This window comes from Ovis aries, chromosome 2, assembly GCF_016772045.2.
Source record: "Ovis aries strain OAR_USU_Benz2616 breed Rambouillet chromosome 2, ARS-UI_Ramb_v3.0, whole genome shotgun sequence".
Taxonomy (NCBI): domain Eukaryota; kingdom Metazoa; phylum Chordata; class Mammalia; order Artiodactyla; family Bovidae; genus Ovis; species Ovis aries.
This window is the reverse complement of record NC_056055.1, coordinates 68,999,555-69,022,065: the sequence shown is the minus strand read 5'-3', so window position 1 is coordinate 69,022,065 and position 22,511 is coordinate 68,999,555. Positions and strand designations below refer to the sequence as shown.

General features: G+C 40.9%; 1 protein-coding gene across 16 annotated transcripts in view; it reads right to left on the bottom strand.

The window, feature by feature from the left end:
- KANK1 (KN motif and ankyrin repeat domains 1) overlaps positions 1 to 22,511 on the bottom strand; it is a 216,009-nt gene that overhangs the window by 44,002 nt on the left and 149,496 nt on the right. For 11 of the 16 annotated variants that reach the window (XM_060410915.1, XM_012123804.5, XM_060410921.1 and 8 more), the window contains one exon: positions 15,515 to 15,634. The exons of 1 other annotated variant lie outside the window; for it this stretch is intronic. In XM_060410915.1, coding sequence (XP_060266898.1) covers positions 15,515 to 15,551 — 37 coding nt within the window. In that variant the 5' untranslated portion in view covers positions 15,552 to 15,634. Of the gene's footprint in view, positions 1 to 7,186; positions 7,310 to 9,329; positions 15,635 to 22,511 lie in introns of those variants that run through there. 4 more of the 16 variants (XM_060410922.1, XM_060410931.1, XM_060410924.1 and 1 more) reach the window with 3 other exon arrangements.

Here is a 22,511-nt window from a genome sequence, read left to right as displayed (position 1 = left end):
GTGTTCCTCAGACACATGAAATGCTGCCCCAGAAATGCAGCTGTAATATCTGCTAACTCTTGAAGACCACAGAGAGAAAGGCAGCAAATGTTTCCTCATTCTTCCTGCTGACTTGGTCCCTCCTCCTCTAAACCGTCCAGGGCTGAGAAAAGCTCCCAGTCATAACCTGAGCCAGGGCGCAGGGCTGGTCTTTGAAGGAAATGATTCAGTGCTATGCCGAACCCAGGATCAGCTGGAGGCGAGTGATTCCTTTTCTTGGTTCATTCTTATTTAATGCAACATGCAATTTGAAGGCTAAAAACACTCCCATTTGTAAACCACAGACCCAAACCTTTTTTTTTTTCTTCATAGTTCCTTAAAAATTTTATCCCAACTGGATCATATGACTTTCAAAGACACAGAATTAGTTCCCAAACAAGTGCATTCTGTTTTAGGGGTATAATGTTTTTAAGTGATGTTTTGTTTCTGTTTTAAAAATCTAGTAAGAATCATCTGTCCCTCTAATGGTTTAAATTCATCACCTAAAAAAAGAGAGGGAAAAAGTCCTTTTAAATCTGTTCTTTTCCTGTGTGCCTAAGTACACTGGGTAAATGTGACTGATCCTAGTGGAATAAGATTGACTGAACTCTATCTACAGGGCAAACAAGCAAAGCCAGTTCTAAACAGTAAAACGGAGATTAACAAAGATTAAGGATGACTCTAAAGGGCCCGTTTTAAAAAATTCAGAACAGAGGACAGCTATGAGGAGAGAGGCAGTTTTATAAGAATCCCTGGATCTGCAGTGTCTTACTGGCTCACCTTAGTGCTGGCACACAGCTTACAGCACTCACTTAACGCCTTGCTCCAGCCTCTTCCCCACCTGGTCCTGAGTGCTTTAAAAGTGACACTTTTTAAAGCAGACATTTTCCTATGTGAAACTACAAAGATCAAACTTTTTAAGATGATGTGGGACTCATCTGGGCTTGTTTTATACCAAATAAACTGATTCAAAGAGAAATAACAAACTAATAAAGAACAAAGTTTCAAGTGCCAGACACTTTGAAATAAAGGATCAAAAAAATTCCAAATTATTTTATCCAACAACACCTACATTTAGTTGATTTCCCCCTTGTTTCTGGACTTTATAATTTATTGAGGTATTAACATACCATAAAATTCACCCATTTTAAGGGTACAGTTTTTGATGAGTTTTAGTAAATGTATACAGTTATTTACCCATCCCCACAATTCAGTTTTAGAAAACATTCATCATCCTAAAATTTCCTTAGGCTTGTTTTGTCATTTAGAAGAGAAATTTTCTCCTCTGTGCTTCTAAGAAAATTTTGTTATTATTTAGTTACATTATTATATTCCAAACTAAGTATTTATATCAAAAGACTTGTTCTTAAGAATTAAACTGAGGAAGACAAAAGCATCTGAATGCAGTATTCCTTTCCTGGAAGGAAAAAAATTCAGCTAAATTTTTATTTTATAAATATTGTGTTCTGGTAAGAACAGAGCTTATTCTAGAAAGCAGCTGAATATAATTATTTTGTCTGTGTGCTTCAATGTCTAGTCCTTTATCAAGGACAATTTGGATGGTGGCTCAGATGGTAAAGCGTCTGCCCACAATGTGGCAGACCCGGGTTCGACCCCTGGGTCGGGAAGATCCCCCTGGAGAAGGAAATGGCAACCTAGTCCAGTACTCTTGCCTAGAAAATTCCATGGATGGAGGAGCCTGGTGGGCTATATAGTCCATGGAGTCGCAAGAGTCAGAGATGACTGAGCAACTTCGCTTTCATTTTATCAAGGATGACACAGGTTGGGATGGGAGAAGAACTAAAAATAGGAGCTCCTTCTGCCTGAAAAGTGTCAGTCACAAAGGTTCCCACTGTCGGGAGAAAGACACACCTGTCTGTCTCTACTCTCCCTTAATTTATATACAAAAGAAGCCACCGAATGTGATCTGGGAGGATGAAGAGGTACTCAGGGCTTTTCCTCTGATAGGTGGGCAGTAGCCAGCAAAAGGGACTCCCTGTGAGAAGGGAATGGGCTGCAGACAAAGGTTTCTGTGACACCATGCTGGCGGGCAGTGTCCCAACGGTCCTTCTCCCCGGATGGTGGTGCAGGGTGGTAGCCAAGCATATCTGTACCCATAGTACTTCTGATGCTTATGTAATAGGCTAACTGCATCAAGACTCTTCTCCCCAGAGAGCCTGACCCCTAGTCTAGAGATAAAACCAAAGCTAGATGAACTACTGAGTAACAGTGGATTACATTTTGGACAACTTAAGGTGCGTATTTCCTGACACAGCCTGAATTCATCTTCCTCCCCTATGTGTTCCTTTTCTCCTTGTTACCAACTTCTTAATACCCTTCCAGCCTCAAAGACAAAGCACAAATGCGCGTGAATCATCAGTTTCATAAAGCCCTCCTTACACCCACCCTTCCTCACTGTCCACTGTGCACAATTATTTTGGACAGCACTGTTCCGAGGGCTTGGTACATGTATGAACTCATCTCATCTTCAAGACAACCCTGTGATGAAGCTTATGTTATCCATGCTGCTGCTCCACTGATACATTAATATGACACAGTACTGGACAGTGATGCACTCTTCCCTGTGGCCCTGAGAGGGCAAAGAACAGTGTGTGGCGGGGAGGGAGCTGGCATTTCCGAAGGGTGGGGAAGAGAAAGAACATGCTACTTCTACACTTCCGCTTGTTCCTTCCTCTTCTGGTGTGTTACCACCCCCTTCTCGATTTTTGCAGACAAAAATTCTCCCAGTTTGCAAAGACCAGCTAAATAAAGGATCAGTTCTGTTGGAAGCTGACCCTTATCCTAATGTGGGGTCACCTCTTCCATCCAGGCTTTCAGTGAAGCATGCTTTCTCCTCTATATGATTCGTGCACACATCTGACATCCCTACAAACTTATGGGAGCCCCTGTCTTCTTCATTCAACCAGTGTTGTGGCCCTGGCACTGCAGGCGCCCAGGGCCCATTTGCTCAATGTGATTCCTTCCAGAGGAGCCACACTTGAAGTGTTTGTTTCCTTTTAAAGAACTGTATGATAATGTCAAGGACTCTGAGCCCATGCCCTCATTTCACAGCTCTGCCAATCAAGGGGAAGTGCCAAGGCTGGAAGCTATCAGAGCAGACACCCCCCCATGTCTCAAGTTCCCCATGCTGCTGCACAGTCAAAACACCTGGGGCTGTTTCCAAAAATGCTGAGTTGTCCCCCCATCTCCACCCTGATGAATCAGAATCCCCAGGGTGGGGCCAGGGGCATTAGCAGTTTAGAAGCTTCACAGAGGAGTCTATGCCAGGGCCAGGGATGAGAACCTCAGCTGTGAACTTTGCAGCTCTTAAGTGTGTTCTTCATCTTGGCTTAAAGGAAGCTGACAGCCAAAGTGGGGGCAGCCCCTTAAGTAACTCAAGTAGCCTCAAGGGTCAGTTTACAAGTTCAAATACCTTTAGTGTCCAGGTTAACAATGGAAAGGAAGGAGTTTGGAGGGGTTTGGGAGAGACTGCTGCTAAGTCACTTCAGTAGTGTCCGACTCTGTGCGACCCCACAGACGGCAGTCCACCAGGCTCCCCCATCCCTGGGATTCTCCAGGCAAGAACACTGGAGTGGGTCGCCATTTCCTTCTCCAATGCATGAAAGTGAAAAGTGAAAGTGAAGTTCGACTCTTCGCGACCCCATGGACTGCAGCCTACCAGGCTCCTCCGTCCATGTGATTTTCCAGGCAAGAATACTGGAGTGGGGTGCCATTGTCTTCTCCATGGGAGAGACTAGAAGGCACATGTCCTCTGTGGAAGTATACACTCGTGTTGACTATGGCCCTGTGGAAGTATACACTCGTGATCCAGAAAGACGTTTCAAGAGTTGAAGAAACTGGTATTTTTATATGAAATTATTTAATGGAAAAATCTTGGCCATTAATTCAAATTAAAACAAGACCTTGGGTTGGTCAAATAGAACGTACTCCCAAGCCTCAGTTTAATACCCAGCAAGGACTTCACCATATCCATTTGGGATCCAATCTCACCCTGTTTCTGTCCCTTTCCTTTTACCATTTTCTAGCTGGCCAACTGTTTTCCCCCCTCATTTAAAATTGCTAGAGTCCTTGTTGAAACAAACTGAATACAAAGACAACAACCAAAACAAGAGCCTAGGATCCCTACTGCCATTTCTCTCACAGGTAATCTTAATGTGCAAAAAGACCTAAGTCTTTATCCTAAAAAGAGACAGGTTGATAGCAAGGTGCTCTGCTATCACGCTCATGGAGGGCCTGCATTATTTCTGCTCTATTTGAGACTTCCCCTCAGCCCCTAAAGAACTCAAATACCTTATTATGCTGTGTAATCCTTTCCTGCCAGACTGGTGAAGGGATGCGACTCTGAAACCAGGGTGTCTAAGAGAACTGCCATGACTGAGAAAGTGTATGCAGTTCCTTTCCTCATCACCAAGGCTCCTTCTCCACCCACCTCCATCTTAGCCTCAGGGGGCTGACAGGACCTGAAGGGGATTACAAGGCTAAGACAGGTCTAGCAAGGACTTACAGCTCTTTCTCATCATAGGTGTGGACAGCGTTGGGTGTTGGAAGAGGACTCCTCCTTTAGCTGCCTGGATTAGAAGGATCTGCATTTAAAACTTATTATCAGGGAGATTTTCCAAGGAGAGGCCACAATCAACATGAAAAGGGTGTGCCCCGGTGGAGGTGCGTGATTCCAGTCGGGAAAGTGAAATTAGGAAGAGGACGCTATGTATGATGGGCCTAATCTAAAAGACCAATAAAGGATCTTGTCTTTGTTAAACTTGACCTAACAAAGTGCATTTCCCCAAACACATTTAAGGCTTAAATCTGGAGTCACACTGAATTTCTACACGTTAGGCTTTCTTTATGGTCTGGGTTGCCTCATGATTATTAATTTCATCAAATTTAAACTAGAAACTTTCTCACAATATATTTTCTTCCAAGGTTTGAAATCAACATTTAAAAAAGCCAAATGACAAAATGAACTGGGGCTTGAAACTGAAAGATTTAAAACTTTAAATGAAATTACCACAGAGACTATAAAGGCTGTAAAATGATGACGCAGTAAGGACAGTTTATTTCCTTCCATCTAAAAGAGGTGACAGATCTGTAGAGACCTTTTTCAAAAAACCGCGGGTGAGAAGGAAGGTAGACCAATGGCCACACTCCCACCTTAGAGGTTACCAGCTCAGGTTCTCATCCAACTTCAACCAATCCATTGGTGGATTGGACTGGAGTGGCTAATAAGCAAAAGGAACTGACTGGAGCCCCTCCTCACTCTGGTTGGATTGGTAACAGAGAAAGAAACAGAGACGTCAAGGGAGCTAGAAAAAGCTTCCCAAACAGCCTCTGACAATATTCCTCTCTGGATGACCACATCGTACCTGAACCCAAGGCATTTAACAGACAATACCATTTTAAGCCTACCTTAGGAGAAGGCAATGGCACCCCACTCCAGTACTCTTGCCTGGAAAATCCCATGGACGGAGAAGCCTAGTGGGCTGCAGTCCATGGGGTCGCTGAGAATCGGACATGACTCAGTGACTTCACTTTCAGTTTTCACTTTCATGCACTGGAGAAGGAAACGGCAACCCACTCCAGTGTTCTTGCCTGGAGAATCCCAGGGATGGCGGAGCCTGGTGGGCTGTCATCTATGGGGTCGCACAGAGTCAGACATGACTGAAGCGACTTAGCAGCAGCAGCAGCAGTGGGGGACATGATGAAGAAAATGAAGATACTATTAACTTCCACTTAGATGTGAGGTATGGGGAGGAAGAATGCAAGTGAATATGTGTGACAGAGTGAAAGCCACCTGTTCATGACAGGGAACTACCCAGGTGAACAGGCTGGGAGAAGATTGCCCACCATATGACAATTTAAGAATGGCAATTGGCAGGGCTCAACTTCACCTCACAGATTCCTGTGCAGGTACTGTGCCTGTATCTCACTCTGTTAGCTGCCCAGTGTTAAGGCAGCACCAAGGAGGTGGGCTGTAAACCTTTGTTGGTTGAACACTGGCTATTTTGGGTATAATGCAAGCTATGATGGGCATACTATCATACCAAGATGAAGATGACGTGAATCCTGCCTCTTAAGACCTCAAGGTACAGATTAGGGAGACACAACCACAACTCTTACATAAAAGAGAGTGATGGTGACTATTTAACAGCATACAAAGCTCTCCAGAAATAAAGAAGAGGAAGGGGTGAATTCACATTGGGAGTATCTGAGGACACTTGTTGGAAGAGGTGAGACAGAAAGCAGGACTTAAAGCATAAGAAGGGTTCATATGAACAAATATGAGAAAGACAGCCAGGTCAAGAGAATAGTGCTTTGGGCAATGCCACCAAGAGGAGAACAGGGTAGGTAGCAGCTGGAATGGTGGAGAAGCCTCTGCTTGTTTCACATGACTCTGGACGGAGCTATTCTCTTACTACCTGGAGTCAGGGAGGCCTGGGAAGGCCAACTGTGATTTCTGCAGGCATCATAACTGAAGAAACAGAAACAGACTATGATTTGTCAAAATAAGGCCAAACACAAAGGCTCTGAGTGCAGAGCAGAAAACAGAGATTAAAGTTACTGAAAGCTAAAATGTTTGAAGAGACAGAAAAAATAACAAAAGTATTAGAAAGCTCAAAGATCCTTAATCTTGCCAGCTATCCTTAATAAAACAAAATCACAAAGCAGTGAGAATAAGGCAAAAGACAGACCAACTTTCACAGAACCTCAGTGTTGGTCCTTACACAAAGAAGGGAAATAGGTGCCCTCTGCCAAGTATATTTCTGTATAGTCATATAAAAGTGAGCTATTGAATGAATGAACTGACTGAACTGAATTACTTCTACTGAGCTTTGTATCATTCTTTCCGGTAATTCCCCAACCATACCATGTTCATTTCAATTGACCATAATTTGGAAAGCTTCCCTTTTCATCATCTAAGTGTATAGAGGACAGAAAACCAAAGATAATACCCTAGAGGAAAAGCCCCCAGACCTAAGCCCCCTTTACCTTTCCAGAAACTTTTCTGTCTTGGATTTCTTCATTTAAAATCAGTATCCTGGGGTGGTGTAAGTTCCAGAGGCTGTTTTCTAGTGCCCAAATAATGTCCAAGCACCACCTTCAGAGAATCCACAGCTCGTTATATCAGCACGTAGAAGGCGATACTCACAACTACTGGGATTCCTTACAGGACAGGATGACAGGTAACCGACCACAGAGCTAATGATGGAATACGACCGTTTCCCCTCACACTGCCAAACAGCTGTCTCTGTGGCAGAGCTGAAAGCTGTGTAAAGTGTGGTGCTAATGGAAAAATCTGGTGGCACAGGGCTTCAGAATTTTGCAATCTTTTCCTGTAAGCTGCATTGTTGGAATGGTTTGACATGCGAACCATTCCCTCCTCCCTGACTGGCCTATGGACTTCCAGGTCTCCACCCTGCCATGCTATAAAAATCAGTGTATCATCCAGCTGACTCACCACCTGAAGAGGCAGAGTACTGGCTAGGGGACACGCTGCATGAAGCCAGTAGGTACTTCAACCTGCTCCTCCGGGTCATGGGAAGACAAATCACTCTTTGTTTCACAGTGGGAGGGAACATACCAAATGGGCCGCCTCAAAAAACATTTCCAGGGGGTGGTCCTGATTTGAATGAAGCATCCTGGTCAATTAGTCTGAAATGCTAGGGAAAAGGAAAGTTTCTTGGTGATGAGGAAGACACTGATGAGGAGGGCAGAGAGCAGAGGGAGAGTGAACTTTTTTATGTTTTCGTTAGAAGAATGTAAGAACTGCTGTGTGTGACTAAGGCTTTACAGATATTAAGCAGCCGGGGTTATGAATTATTAGAAATATCCCCTCTGTCACTCACTTATATTTCTAATCTAGGAATATTCTCCCCTTTTCTTTCAGAAGACTCTTAAATGTGCCTGCTGTATAGAACACTTGAAATGCCTTCAGCTAACATGTTGATGCAAGAAAAAGGGTACTCAGAAATTTTGGCAGTACAAGCTGAATCAATGTTTTCACAAAGTTATTTGCAAAGTTGAAGGAACTTATCAACTAAACCAAATATTGTGAGACCAAATTCAGAAAATCCCATGACTAGCACTTGAGTCTATCTAACAGAGATCATGTCCAAAATGCATTGGATCCCTTGGAGAGAGAACTGTTCCAATCAGATAAAACCACAAAAAAGGAACTAAAATAAATTTAGGACTTGTGACTAATAAAAAGAGCTATAAATAATAAAACTGCTTTCATAAAACATAACTCTAGCATCAGCTCCTCTAAATAAAGGTTTATATGATGAAATATAGTCATGTCCACAACCTCTTATCCAGCTGATAGAAATGTCACGAACTATTCAAATCTGGCTTGTCACAAACCAGACAGTGTAAGAGTACAAAGATTTAACATTCAGAATAAGAACAAATCTCATGATTCTAACAATTTATTTCTTGGCCCAGTTCTTCCTCATGTCTATAGTTCTGCTTTTCATTCTGTTGGTTAGAAAAGCCTGCTAATATTATAGAATATTATTTAATCTTCATTTTCAGCCATGGCTTGCTCCAAGAACTACTAGGATTAGAAATCTGGTCTCTATTTTAAAAGATCCTCAAAACAGCTACATACTTATTTTTAAGCTGTGAGATCACACGTCCATATAGAATGGCCAGATGAGATCACTGATGCTATATATACAAATGGGCTGCATATTTCAAACACTTCTCTTGTTTTCAGCCTTAATAAAGAACTGCAACCCAAAAGCAGAACCAGGCTTATCCTCTAAAACATGAACATACTTTTCCTAAAGCATATGGAAATGAGTAAATCAGTTATAGCACACTCCAAAAATATCTAACAGGGCAGCCAAGAGAGGAAAAACAGAATCATCACTTTTTTTGGACTTAGAACTTCTACAACTGTTTGAATGAATCTTATCAAGGCTCATTTCCTGGTTGGGTCTTCTTTGAGGTTTTTATTAGAGAAGACCACTCAATGCCATTTTAAAATACACTGCCAGAAAAGAGCAAGAATGCATTATTTCTGGGAATGTGAGAACACCACTAATTATTTTTCATGCCAGATAAAATTAAATAGCCTTTTATAGAAAACGTCCCCAAAGCAGAAAGTGAGCTTTAGTCACTCATTTTCCTCCAAGCGCATTCAAACCTTTCTCAGAAATTATACAAAGGAGATGAACAAGAATTATCCCGGATACAGGAAGAAGGAAGCTGATGGGCTCAACTAGCCCACCCAAAGTTCTTCCAGAAAGAGGGGAAGTGTATAATCAGAAACGAATGCCGATACTCACGATAGGAAGCTGGCAGATGAGCAGGGTACAGAATATTCAAATCCCCGTAGAAGGGCTGTTGTAATCCTGTGCCTCCCTATGCAATCTCCAAAAGATAGCAAGAGCTCAAGTGCTTAACATAGCGAAAACTCCCTGTTGGGATTCTGTGTTTTTTTCTTTCTTGCTGGCACCCACGGAGCACCTGGGCAGAAATCAACAACAGAAGGGTACCTTTGCTCACGACCTACGGCTAGCAGGAGTCTGAATTCTATTCTTCTTACACCCAAGTAGGCTGGTACTTGCTCAGAGATAAGTCATCCTTCCTTGGCTTAACTGGAGAGCTAATTGCCTGTCTGAAATCTGATGCTTAACCCATTATGACTCGCTCACGGTTTGAAGCAAAAATCTTATAAGGTAAAGCTGGCTATAGCTTAAGACCAAAGCCTTGAAAGTTTATAAAACAGGCAGGCCCTGACAAGGGAGGGACTCTTCAGAGCCTCTTTGGGGCTGGATGAATTCTGGGGTTCTGATTAACCAGACAAGCAAGACTCTAAAGCCCAGGGTCCCTGTTTGTAGGTGGTCTTGGCATTTTAACACTTCAAATGTAAATACTTCTTACTTAAAAAAATAACTATCTTCCCAAATGTCATCACTATAAGAAAATAAATTATTTCACTTAGAAATTCAGTGTGGAATTAGCCTTCAGTTAACTAACAACTAACAGTTTCATTTGAAGTGGAAATGATAATCTAATTAAATCCAGTTATTAAACACATCAAATAAAGGGTGAAACTGCATGAGGTACTAAATATACAAATATAATTTATATATATATATAGTACTAGGATATGCTTGTTCATTTGGCTCTAAAGAACAATTACACTAAGGAAAAAAAATGACGCCTGTCAGGAGAGACATGTTATTTATAATCATTCTACTTTGGGTTTTATGTTGTTTTCTGAAATATATACTTTCCCATTGATCTGTTCAATTAGATCTTCATAGATACTACACTTCTTATTTTTAATGTCAACAGAATGCCTCAAACAAAGAAAAATGACTCTCCACTTTCAATTTCTGGGTTAGCCATGAGGGCAAGTCATGTTTTGCCATCTGAACATAAAAGGGAGATTGAACAGAAGAGATCAAAATCCTGGCTAGCTCTTACATATGTTTTTATGTTGGGCAATTCTGTTACCCTCTCAGGTCTTCTGATAACCACTGAACATATCACTTAAGGGAAAATGCATTTAATCCTCTTGCAGATTGCATCAGGAGACCCCGGAAGGTCAAGAAGGGTACCCACAAATTAAAGCAGCCCCCGTTTCTCTTCAGCTCACCCTCTGTCTTTGGTATAATACAAACACAGAGGTCAGGTCTGACTCACCACCACAAAACCACCTCTGCCATGCTCTGCGACATTCTTTACAGACGGTCTCAGAAAACACCAGGGCCCCTCCAGCCAGACCAGTCAGTGCAAATCAGTCTTGTTCTTGACAAACAGCATTCATATCCCTGCTGTCAGGTTCATCGCAGTGGGCTCAGAGTTCTGTTTGAGAAATGCTCCTGCCCAGAAAAAATATTTACACAACAGAGAGTAGGCTGCACTGCACCACAGCCGTCTACCTTCTCTGCCACGAGACTTAGACTCTCTCTGATTGACCAGCTCTTATCTGTGGCCTTTGTACCTCATTTAACATCAGCATGGAAACAAAACTTGGAGCCAAATAACTGACGAGGTAACAAGATTTTATGAAAGTTATTTAAACATTTTAAATTAAATATTTTTATGAAAGTTATTTAATTTAAAACGACAACCAAATGGTTAATGCAGTTCAGTAAGTATATTGAATGAGTAAATATGTATCTGCCTGGGAAAATATACATATGTTTAGGCTGTGAAAGAGAATAGCAAGAGGGGAGAAACTGTAATAGACTAGCAAAGGCAAGTATTAGAAAAAATACAAATGGTGATGGCAAGCATAAAAAGTCATTCACTAAGGCTCATATACTTATTTCATTTAACTGTCAGACACAAGACAATAATTCAGTTCTTTCCCCAACATCCCAGCATCTGACAGAGCCTGGCTCATGGCACCTGAACAGGTGTTTATTAGATCATGACAGAGATAGCAGGACAAGGAGGATGGTGATTGATCCTGACTTCTGACCAGCACTTTACATCTTAAAAAGTGTTTTGACGGTTATTGTTTTATTTTTCCTTCATAACAATCCTGTAAAGAAGGTAGGACAAGTATTATTATCTTTATCTGACAAATAAGCCACTTGTTATTTGGCTTCTAAAGAGACTCTAAACTCTAATTAAAGTTTCACAACATTAATTAGTGTTTAGAGAGGCATCAATCAGTACACTGTTTACAACACGATGGGAAAGCTTGGTAAAAAGCAGACTGTCCCTATCCCTAAATTCTGCAGAATACACCAATTTTTCTAATCAATGACTCCCATTTACTTACTTGGCTATAAAGAAAGAGAACAGTAAGTCATGAGCAATTTATGATGTTCATACCTCATTACATTAACAAATGACATTAGTGTACTCTTAGTAATACCATAATAAAATACTCTAAATTAATGAAAACAACACTGGATCAATCAACAGAAGTAGGATGAAGGATGTGGTGAAAAAGACATAAAATTATGACAAACAATTGATAATGAGGGGGTGGGCGGTAAGAAGGAAGATGAAATCTGGAAGGGTTTTACAAGTAAGTTTGCCAGGTTTAGCATATAAGAGGACACCCAGTTAAATCAGAATTTCAGATAAACAAAGGGTTCTTTAATAGTGTAAGAATGACTCTCTTTTATCTGGATATTCCGTTCACAAGGAGACTTCAACTTCCACTAGAATGTAAGATTCCTAAAGGCAGGGGTTTCTGCATATTTTGTTCCCTGCTCTATCCCCAGGGCCCAGAACAATGTCTGGCACATTTTAAGTGCTCAATACATGCCATGTACTGGTAAAGTTTATTTCTTAGGCTTAGATGGTATGCACATGAGTGCCTGTTATATAACCTTTACATATTTTTTTATGTCTGAAATGTACAGTAATACATTTTACAAGTTATAGTATTAATTAACCACTCTTATAAGGGGGAGGGGGTTGGGGGACGGAGTAGGAGTTTGGCACAAGTAGATGCAAACTATCATCTATAGACTAGATAGACAAGGTCCTGCTGTATAGCACAGGGAATTATAGTTAACATCCTATGATAAATCATAATGGAAAAGGATATAAAAAAAGAACATACATATAGGTATAACTGAATCACTTTGCTGTACCAGAAATTAACATTGTAAATAAACTATGTGTTAGTTGCTCGGTCATGTCTGACTCTGTGCAACCCCATGGACCTTAGCCCACCAAGCTCCTCTGTCCGTGGGATTTCCCAGGCAAGAATACTGAAGTGGGTTGCCACTCCCTTCTCCAGGGGATCTTCTCAACCCAGGAATCAAACCTGGGTCTCCTGCAGTGCAGGCAGATTCTTTGCCATCTGAGTCACTAGGGAAGCCTACTTCAATTTTAAAAAAATCAATACTTTTTACCCAATCTAACTGAAGGACTCAGTGGGGAATGAGAGTGTAAAATTACTTGTGAATGGTCCCTTATCCAATTTAAACTCTAGGCAGGGACGTGAACACGGGATGATCAGTCTTCAGGTGTGTCTTGCACCCGGGCACAGTGTAACCAGGTTGTGCTTTTCTCAGTTGTCTTCTTTTGCATCTGCTATATTCCTCAGACCATGAAAAGTGTTTCTTTTGCCAGTGTTCTGACTCCATCGTCACATGGGATTTCTGCTCATGTTCTGAGGAGCCCAGAGCAGTGATTTTTCAGGGGGAGGGGGTAGGAAGGGAGACTTCTTGGGGCATAACACATCTAGGGGAAGTATAGTTTAAGAAAGCATATTTAATATTATACTTTATTTTTGAAAATGAATAAAACATATATTTACTTCACACTTAACACTTCTACTAAACTATCCAAATAATGTAGTTTTTTCTCATGGGAAAGATCAGTCACCAGCCTTCTGTTCCAGGCACCTGTCTGCAATAACAAGTCATACCCTGATACCCCAGAAGTCACAAATCAGAGACTTTTTCTTTGCTTTCACACTCAGTCCTTAGACCTGTTAGGCAAGCTACCAAGTGAGGAAGGAAGGTTATAACTGTATCATCCAACTTTAAGAACAAAGGAAAAGTGATACTCCAAGACAAATCAAGTTGGAAATGGAATTAGGGTCACTTGGGGTAAGTAACTAAACCCCTGAATATAGAATTCTGCCAGAGATACCAGAGGGTTTTGAAGAACAACTTCAAGCCCCCTTCCTCTGAGTGTGTGGAAAGAATTAGGGGCAGGAGAGGGAAAGGAGATGATAGCATCAGGGGGGTATTGAAATCCACTCAAAACTCTCAAGAAACTTCACAGTGTTTCAATTTCTGCCCTTATCAAATATTTGAATAGAGAAACAAGTAATAATCCTGACTTTTCTTTCTTCTCTTAGGTAAGTTACTGAGCTTCTCTGTGCCAGGATACAGGGGTAGCAGTGGTGGTGGCGGCAGTGATGATAACACATACTCTCACAGGACTGCAGTGATGATTAAGCAAAATAATGTAGGCAAAGCATCTTGGGTACCATGGTAACACTAAGAGTTCATTAAATGTTAGGTACTGTCATTCACATTATTGACAGCAATCCTGAGCAGAATCTATAAAAGTCCTGAGAAGTCGAGCAGCAGAAAGGACAGGAAGAAGAAGGAATGGATTAAGATCAGTTGTTCCATAATTAACAAATAAGTGGGTTTGATCTGGGGCAAGCTGTAGCATCTTGTTAGAGGGGATGCTTGTAGCTGGGATTGCTGACACAGAAAGTCTCATAGCAGGTGAGTGGCCCATTTCAGAGGACTCCTCCTTCTCCTCCCGATGTTTTACAGCTTACACAACACTTGGAGGCATGTTTCTGATGCTCTCATTGGTTCTAACCCTGCAGGCTGACATACTTACTGATGTTTTACACATGGAGAAATAGTCCTGCCCCATAATTCATGGTTAATGTAGGAGGTGGGTCTCTTGACTCCAACCCTACATTCTCTCCATTACCAGTGCACAGAGACAGCAGCGCGAGGACCTTGGACTCAAGTGCTCCACGAGAATTCCCACATATACAATTACTGCTCTCACACGCTCCGCTATTTGGCAGACAACTTAAAAGAAGAATGAGCACTTGAGTACCACTTTGGCGAGGTTGTCATCTCCTGCCATATACAGTCTCATATACTTTTCTCAGTGTTTGTCCTACAAATTTCTCCAAAATCTTATATAAACAATACAAATTGTGGATATGCAAAATATATAGGCTTCTAATATAATCAAGTAAGAATCAGAATACAAATCTTTACAATTCATAATATCTGTAGCTTACTGTATATTTCTTTCTGGATAAGTTAAAGAATGAATATACCCTTCTCTTATCCCACTCCTTCACTGTTGGGCAAAATCAAACAAAAGCTGCTTGGGGACAGATACTGCTGCTGCTGCTAAGTCACTTCAGTCGTGTCTGACTCTGTGCGACCCCATAGACGGCAGCCTACCAGGCTCTGCCATCCTTGGGATTCTCCAGGCAAGAACACTGGAGTGGGTTGCCATTTCCTTCTCTAATGCATGAAAGTGAAAAGTGAAAGTGAAGTTGCTCAGTCATGTCCGACTCTTAGCGACCCCACAGATTGCACCCTACCAGGCTCCTCCATCCATGGGATTTTCCAGGCAAAAGTACTGGAGTGGGTTGCCATTGCCTTCTCTGGGAGTGGACACTAAGGATTGGTTTTAAGCATTCAGACTCAGCTCCTCTCTCATTGTTTGATCCTTCATAAAGAAGTGCAAGAGAAGTACACATTATTCTTGCCTGAGCATTCAGGATTTTACATTTATCTTTCAACACTCCAATAAAGTTGCCTTAGACAATAATTTATCTGATTTTTGTACATAAAACTCTAAAGATAAAAGCAGATTCTGCAAGAGATTAAACAACATCAAAAACTTTAATGGACAGAAACTGCTTTGAAATTCTAGTTATCTAGGCAACTTATTATGATTTATCCATCATTTAAAAAGAAGCAACTTAGTCTGAGCAAAGACACACACTAATGCACAGACATGTATACACACACACTCCAGAACATGGAGTTACCTGAGGCACAGCCGTTAACCTTTGTGGTGTGAGCCATGCTGGCTTGAATCCAGTGACAGATCCAGAAAGGAGTGAGGAGTCATGCAAATTTTATGCATCAAGTTCCCAAATGCATTCAACCTGAAACAATAAGGAGAGCCCCATCAAAATGGGTCATTTAAAAATATGTATAAACACTAAATCTTAGCCTTCTGTTTACAAAGATGACTGCTAATGGACAGAGCAAACCAGAAAAGCGGGAGAGACAGCCTGTGGAGCAAGGTGGTGACTGCCCTGTATCTGGCCACTGGACGTTTAGAGTGACGCACCCACAGATACACCCATGGACAGGGACTGAAAGCAGGTCTCTAAACACAATACTTCTATGGGAGATAAAATAGGTTCTCCAGAAATGTGACTTTTTGAGGAAGGTATCCTTCAAATATATACACGTATCATTTCACAAACTTTCTGGGTTTTAAACTAATCTTCCTTTCCAAATTTTGGTTCAACAGTTTCATTTTCTCAATTGCAATTTCAAAACAGTTGTTGCACCAAATGTTCACATTTTTAAAAAAGATTAATTTCATGTGAATTCTCTTGTAAGATCTTGTTTTTCACTGATCCAGTCTTTTAAAACATGAATCTGATCCAGGCAGTCTTCGTCTTAAAAAAAAAAAAAAAAAACAAAACTGCTCTGTCCTGTTGCATAAACTTCAAATGACTTAGCATGACATGCAGTTTTGAAACATCAGGGCTTATGTTAGGCAACATATTTCTTATTTTATATTGATTTTCTACTTTAAAGTTAACTGAGATTACTATAAGACATTACAATCACAAATTTTAAAACAAAAAAAAGCCCATTGCTCCAACCTTTGCTTCTGCAAAATGCCTTTTGAAAAATATTGGTAAGGAAAGCAACGATGGTACAGACAAGAATATTCCATTTCTTCCATTGTGCCCAAATTCTCACTCTAGACCAACAAAATCTGAAGAAATTGAGCTTAACAAATTCCAAGCTTAGAGATAAAGTGAAAACTGAGAAACCTACATAAGCTCTCCCAAACAGGAGAATTCTAAAATAATAACATATCCATATATCCTGTATCCTAATGCAGCTATTGATGTCATTTAAGAGCTTTGGCAGAAAGTGAAGAGGAGCTAAAAGCCTCTTGATGAAAGTGAAAGAGGAGAGTGAAAAAGTTGGCTTAAAGCTCAACATTCAGAAAATGAAGTTCATGGCATCTGGTCCCATCACTCCATGGGAAATAGATGGGGAAACAGTGGAAACAGTGTCAGACTTTATTTTGGGGGGCTCCAAAATCACTACAGATGGTGACTGCAGCCATGAAATTAAAAGACGCTTACTCCTTGGAAGAAAAGTTATGACCAACCTAGACAGTATATTCAAAAGCAGAGACATTATTTTGCCAACAAAGGTCCGTCTAGTCAAGGCTATGGTTTTTCCTGTGGTCATGTATGGATATGAGAGTTGGACTGTGAAGAAGGCTGAGCGACGAAGAATTGATGCGTTGGAATTGTGGTGTTGGAGAAGACTCTTGAGAGTCCCTTGGACTGCAAGGAGATCCAACCAGTCCATTCTGAAGGAGATCAATCCTGGGATTTCTTTGGAAGGAATGATGCTAAAGCTGAAGTTCCAGTACTTTGGAAGAGTTGACTCATTGGAAAAGACTCTGATGCTGGGAGAGATTGGGGGCAGGAGAAGGGGATGACAGAGGATGAGATGGCTGGTTGGCATCACTGACTCAATGGACTTGAGTCTGAGTGAACTCCGGGAGATGGTGATGGACAGGGAGGCCTGGCATGCTGTGATTCATGGGGGTCGCAAAGAGTCGGACATGACTGAGCGGCTGAACTGAACTGAACTGAAGAGCTTTGAATAATACTCAAAATATGTTGATTAAAAAAACTATTCTGTCATAACCTATTTTGTCAAAAATACATATGTACATATTTATACATCTATTTAAAACAATTAGAAATAAATACACCAAAACATTCATTGTGGTTGCCCTTCAGTGATGCAATTATCCATGATTTCAGCTCCTTCATTACTTTTGTAATAGTAATTATTTATAAAAGAGATATTAGATACTTCCTGTCAACTTGGTTTTTTTTTGCTTTAAAATGAACTGGAGAAAGAAAAAAGCATTTTAAAATGCTATGCAAAAGGAAACTATCAAGCCAGGGTCATGGAGATTATAAGAGGTCAGAAATATAGGTAAACAAAAAGAAGGAAAGGGGACTTGGCTAACCCCTTTGATCACACAGGGTGAGAATTCCTTACTGCTTAGCTTTTCTTCACTGTCTGAATGGGTCTGCACTATGGTTCAAAGCTGACTACTGTGAAAGCAGCTCAGTGCACTCTGAGGGACCTTCTACAGGCTGCTTCTGACAGGCATGCTCCCTTGTGTGGCTTTTCCAGCTACAGTTGAATACTGCTCAGCTTGCCTGCAGAGACTCAATTCTCACTCTTCCACTGGGCGGCCTCCTAGCTCCCTGTTGGTCCCCAGTTTCTATCTGGCAGCTCATCAAGAGGACAGGACAGCTCTAATCTCTCTGACTATATGGTCATCACCTGACATTCTGTTGAAAACAGGCCCTGGTTCAGGTCTGTGGCACTGAACATGGAGAGCTGGAGCTAGGCAAATCAAAAGGCAGGCTTTAGGGAGAAGAGTGAGCATTATGTCTGACAAATGTAGCTTTGTTAATAAAATAAGGTGGGGACTGGGAGAACTGAAGGAGGAGTGGAGTGACGAGGGGGCAAAAGGAAGAAGCCCAGCTTCTGGAATTATTCAAGTATATTATACTTTTAAAAGCCAATAGCAAAAACTGTTTACTGGTCTCAGTCGAGCCGTGTGTGTGTGTGTGCGTGTGTGCGTGTGTGTGTGTGTGTGCGTGTGTGTATTCTTCCTTCATAATGGCTTATAAATACCACCATTTAAACTCTTGAGGGAAAGCTGAAGGCAAGAAGAAACATGCTGCTTTGTTATGGGTGAATGAAGTATGTGTCAAGGTATTTGGATGGATATGTGCCCAGAATCTTCCAAGTCAAGCTTCATGAACTTTGGTCCAAGGTCCTCTCATGTTCTTGAATATCTTTCACCTGGCAGAAGATCTTTATCTCAGATCCAAATTGGTCTCTCCCACCTTCCCCCAAACTGAACAATAAAATCAAAATGAGGAAGAAGCCTCAAATTAGGAACCACAGGCATATCACTGGTAAAATAACAAGACATTCCTGTCACTGGGTGTGGATCCTGGCAGTGTCTGTGCAGAAACAAGTTTTATATTGTGTTATCGATCTTTCCCAGTTATTGTTCATGCCTGACAGGTGGCTTCAAATTGTGAGCACTCAGTCTTCTTAATGATATGCAGATTCCTATGTCAGTGCATTGTATAAACCATGAAAGGTTTGGCTGTGATCCATTCTCTGTTACAGATCAATAAACTGCTTCTTTTCTCTGTCAGAGAAGACTGCAAACCAGTAAATCTTAACTAGTATATCAGTGGCTTGGTTTTGCTGGCTAAGAAAAAGCACTTCTTTGAAGGGATTTAGAAAAATACATCCACAAAGAAAATAATTTGCCTTCTTGCCTGTTTATTTAAAGAGACTGACTTGCTTTGAATATCAGCTCCCCAAGTGTGGTGCCGAAAATAATGCAGACGCATGAATCAACCTCACAGATACATTAGTTTAATATGAAACAGATATGAAAAAGAGCTCACTTGATGTTTTATAACAACATCAATGAAAACAAAATAAGCAAAATTGAAACTTGATGTGCACTCTAAGCCAGTACTGCCAACCAATCAAATGCCAGTGCCCTGGTTACAACCGAGATTATGGTGGTGATGGTGACAACACTGATGACAATGCTGATGACCACCAGCGCTGATCAAGCACTTACATCAGGTACTGAAATCTAAAATGTCATCTGCTCTAAAGTGTACCATTAAGTGCCATCGGTTAAAAAAAGATGCTGCTAATTAAATGCTAATAAAATGCTTCGAAAAATTACATCAATGGTAAGATATATCCTCATTTGAGAAGTGTTAAAATGTGCATCTTGAAATTGGTGAAATAATGTTATCTTTAAAGCACTTTTAAAGAACTTAACAGTTATTACATTCATTAAACCTTACAACAATCCTATGAAGTACCAACATCCTCTCTCTACATTTTACAGATAGAAAGCTGAGGTTTAGAATTTGTTGAGGTCACAAGCTGGTAAATGAAAGAGCTACATTTCAGAGCTAAGGAACTCACCTACAGCTCATATGCCATGCTTTGTGATTAGTGACTTTAGAGTAAGAGCATGATTGCCGTAAGAACTCACATGCACAGAGTAAAGTCCCTTTCAAGGAGAGTTACCTAAGGGATGTATATGCTTACTGCAAGCATGCTTTGTTTTAATCCCTTTCAGGTAGAAAGTTGTGTTTCAGAATTTTATGTAATATTGGTTTTAAAGCAATTACATTTCAAACTTCATTCTTTCAGATTAAATGTTGAAGAGCTTGAGGAGGTACCTCCTATATACCATGGTATACTCAATATACCATGACACACAGGGTATATTTTAGCACTTATTGGTCATCATCTCTTCCAGACTCCACAAGATATCAATCTTGATTATTAATATTGATTCATCAGACTTTGCCGTAAATGCCATTTGACTCTTTCAAAAAATTCAGTGCTTAAGAAATATTCCACCACTGAAAACAGGTGGGAGATTCTCAATGGAACTGTAGGAGTTTTTAAAAAATGGATAGGATAAGGGTAGTATAACTGGAATAAGAAACTTGCTGCTCAAAATGACAATTATGAAATGGGAAATAACCATTTTGATGTGCAAGTTCTAGAATGTCTTTTATAACATAATTTTTTATAATTTATAAAGTTACAAAGCAATATAAAGAATTTGACTTAAAATTTGGAAAAGACAAAACATGCCAAAAAATGACAATTTACTATCTGACAATCCTAATGTTGTCATTGTTACCACCTGAGACTCTTCAATATATTGACTATATGCATATTTTAATTACCTCAACATGTTTTTAAAGACCTACACCATCCTAGAATCTGAACCAGTCACTATTTTGTTTTCATTTCAGACACATAAGATAAACTATCTTATGTTGGTGGCTGCGCGGCACAGGAGCTACCCCACGTCCAAGGTCAGCAGCAGCGGCCTAGAGGAGCTACCCCACATCCAAGGTCAGGGGTGGCGGCCATGAGGAGATACCACATGTCCAAGGTAAGGAGCAGCAGCTGCGCTTTGCTGGAGCAGCCATGAAGAGATACCCCACATCCAATGTAAGAGAAACCCAAGTAAGATGGTAAGCGCTGACAGAGGGCATCAGAGGGCAGACAGACTGAAACCACAATCACAGACAACTAGCCAATCTGATCACATGGACCACAGCCTTGTCTAACTCAATGAAATTAAGCCATGTCATGTGGGGCCACCCAAGTGGATGGGTCATGGTGGAAAGGTCTGACAGAATGTGGTCCACTGGAGAAGGGAATGGCAAACCACTTCAGTATTCTTGCCTTGAGAACCCCATGAACAGTATGAAAAGGCAAAAAGACAGGACACTGAAAGATGAACTCCCCAGGTCAGTAGGTGCCCAATATGTTACTGGAGATCAGTGGAGAAATAACTTCAGAAAGAATGAAGGGATGGAGCCAAAGCAAAAACAACACCCACTTGTGGATGTGACTGGTGATGGAAGCAGGGTCTGATGCTGTAAAGAGCAATATTGCATAGGAACCTGGAATGTTAGGTCCATGAATCAAGGCAAATTGGAAGCGGTCAAACAAGAGATGGCAAGAGTGAACGTCGACATTCTAGGAATCAACGAACTAAGATGGACTAGAATGAAGGAACTTAACTCAGAAAACCATTTTATCTACTACTGTGGGCAGAAATCCCTCAGAAGAAAGGGAGTAGCCATTATAGTCAACAAAAGAGTCTGACATGCAGTACTTGGCTACAATCCCCAAAACGACAGAATGATCTGTGTTTGTTTCAAAGGCAAACCATTCAATATCACGGTAATCCAAGTCTATGCCCCGACCAATAATGCTGAAGAAGCTGAAGTTGAAAGATTCTATGAAGACCTACAAGATCTTTTAGAACCGACACCCCCTCAAAATGTCCTTTTCATTACCGGGGACTGGAATGCAAAAGTAAGAACTCAAGAAACACCTGGAGTAACAGGCAAAATTGGCCTTGGGGTACAGAATGAAGCAGGGCAAAGGCTAGTAGAGTTTTGCCAAGAAAATGCACTGGTCATAGCAAACACCCTCTTCCAACAACACAAGAGAAGACTCTACACATGGACATCACCAGATGGTCAACACCGAAATCAGATTGATTATATTCTTTGCAACCAAAGATGGAGAAATTCTATACAGTCAGCAAAAACTAGACCAGGAGCTGACTGTGGCTCAGATCGTGAACTCCTCATTGCCAAATTCAGAAACTGAAACTGAAGAAAGTGGGGAAAACCACTAGACCATTCAGGTATGACCTAAATTAAATCCCTTCTGACTATACAGTGGAAGTGAGAAATAGATTTAAGGGACAAGATCTGATAGAGTGCCTGATGAACTATGGATGAAGGTTCGTGACATTGTGCAGGAGATAGGAATCAAGACCATCCCCAAGAATAAGGATTGAAAAAAAGCAAAATGGCTGTTAGAGGAGGCCTTACAAATAGCTGTGAAAAGAGGAGAAGTGAAAACAAAGGAGAAAAGGAAAGATATAAGCATCTGAATGCAGAGTTTCAAAGAATAGCAAGAAGAGATAAGAAAGCCTTCTTCAGCGATCAATGCAAAGAAATAGAGGAAAACAATAGAATGGGAAAGACTAGAGATATCTTCAAGAAAATTAGAGATACCAAAGAACTATATCATGCAGAGATGGACTCAATAAAGGACAGAAATGGTATGGACCTAACAGAAGCAGAAGATATTAAGAAGACG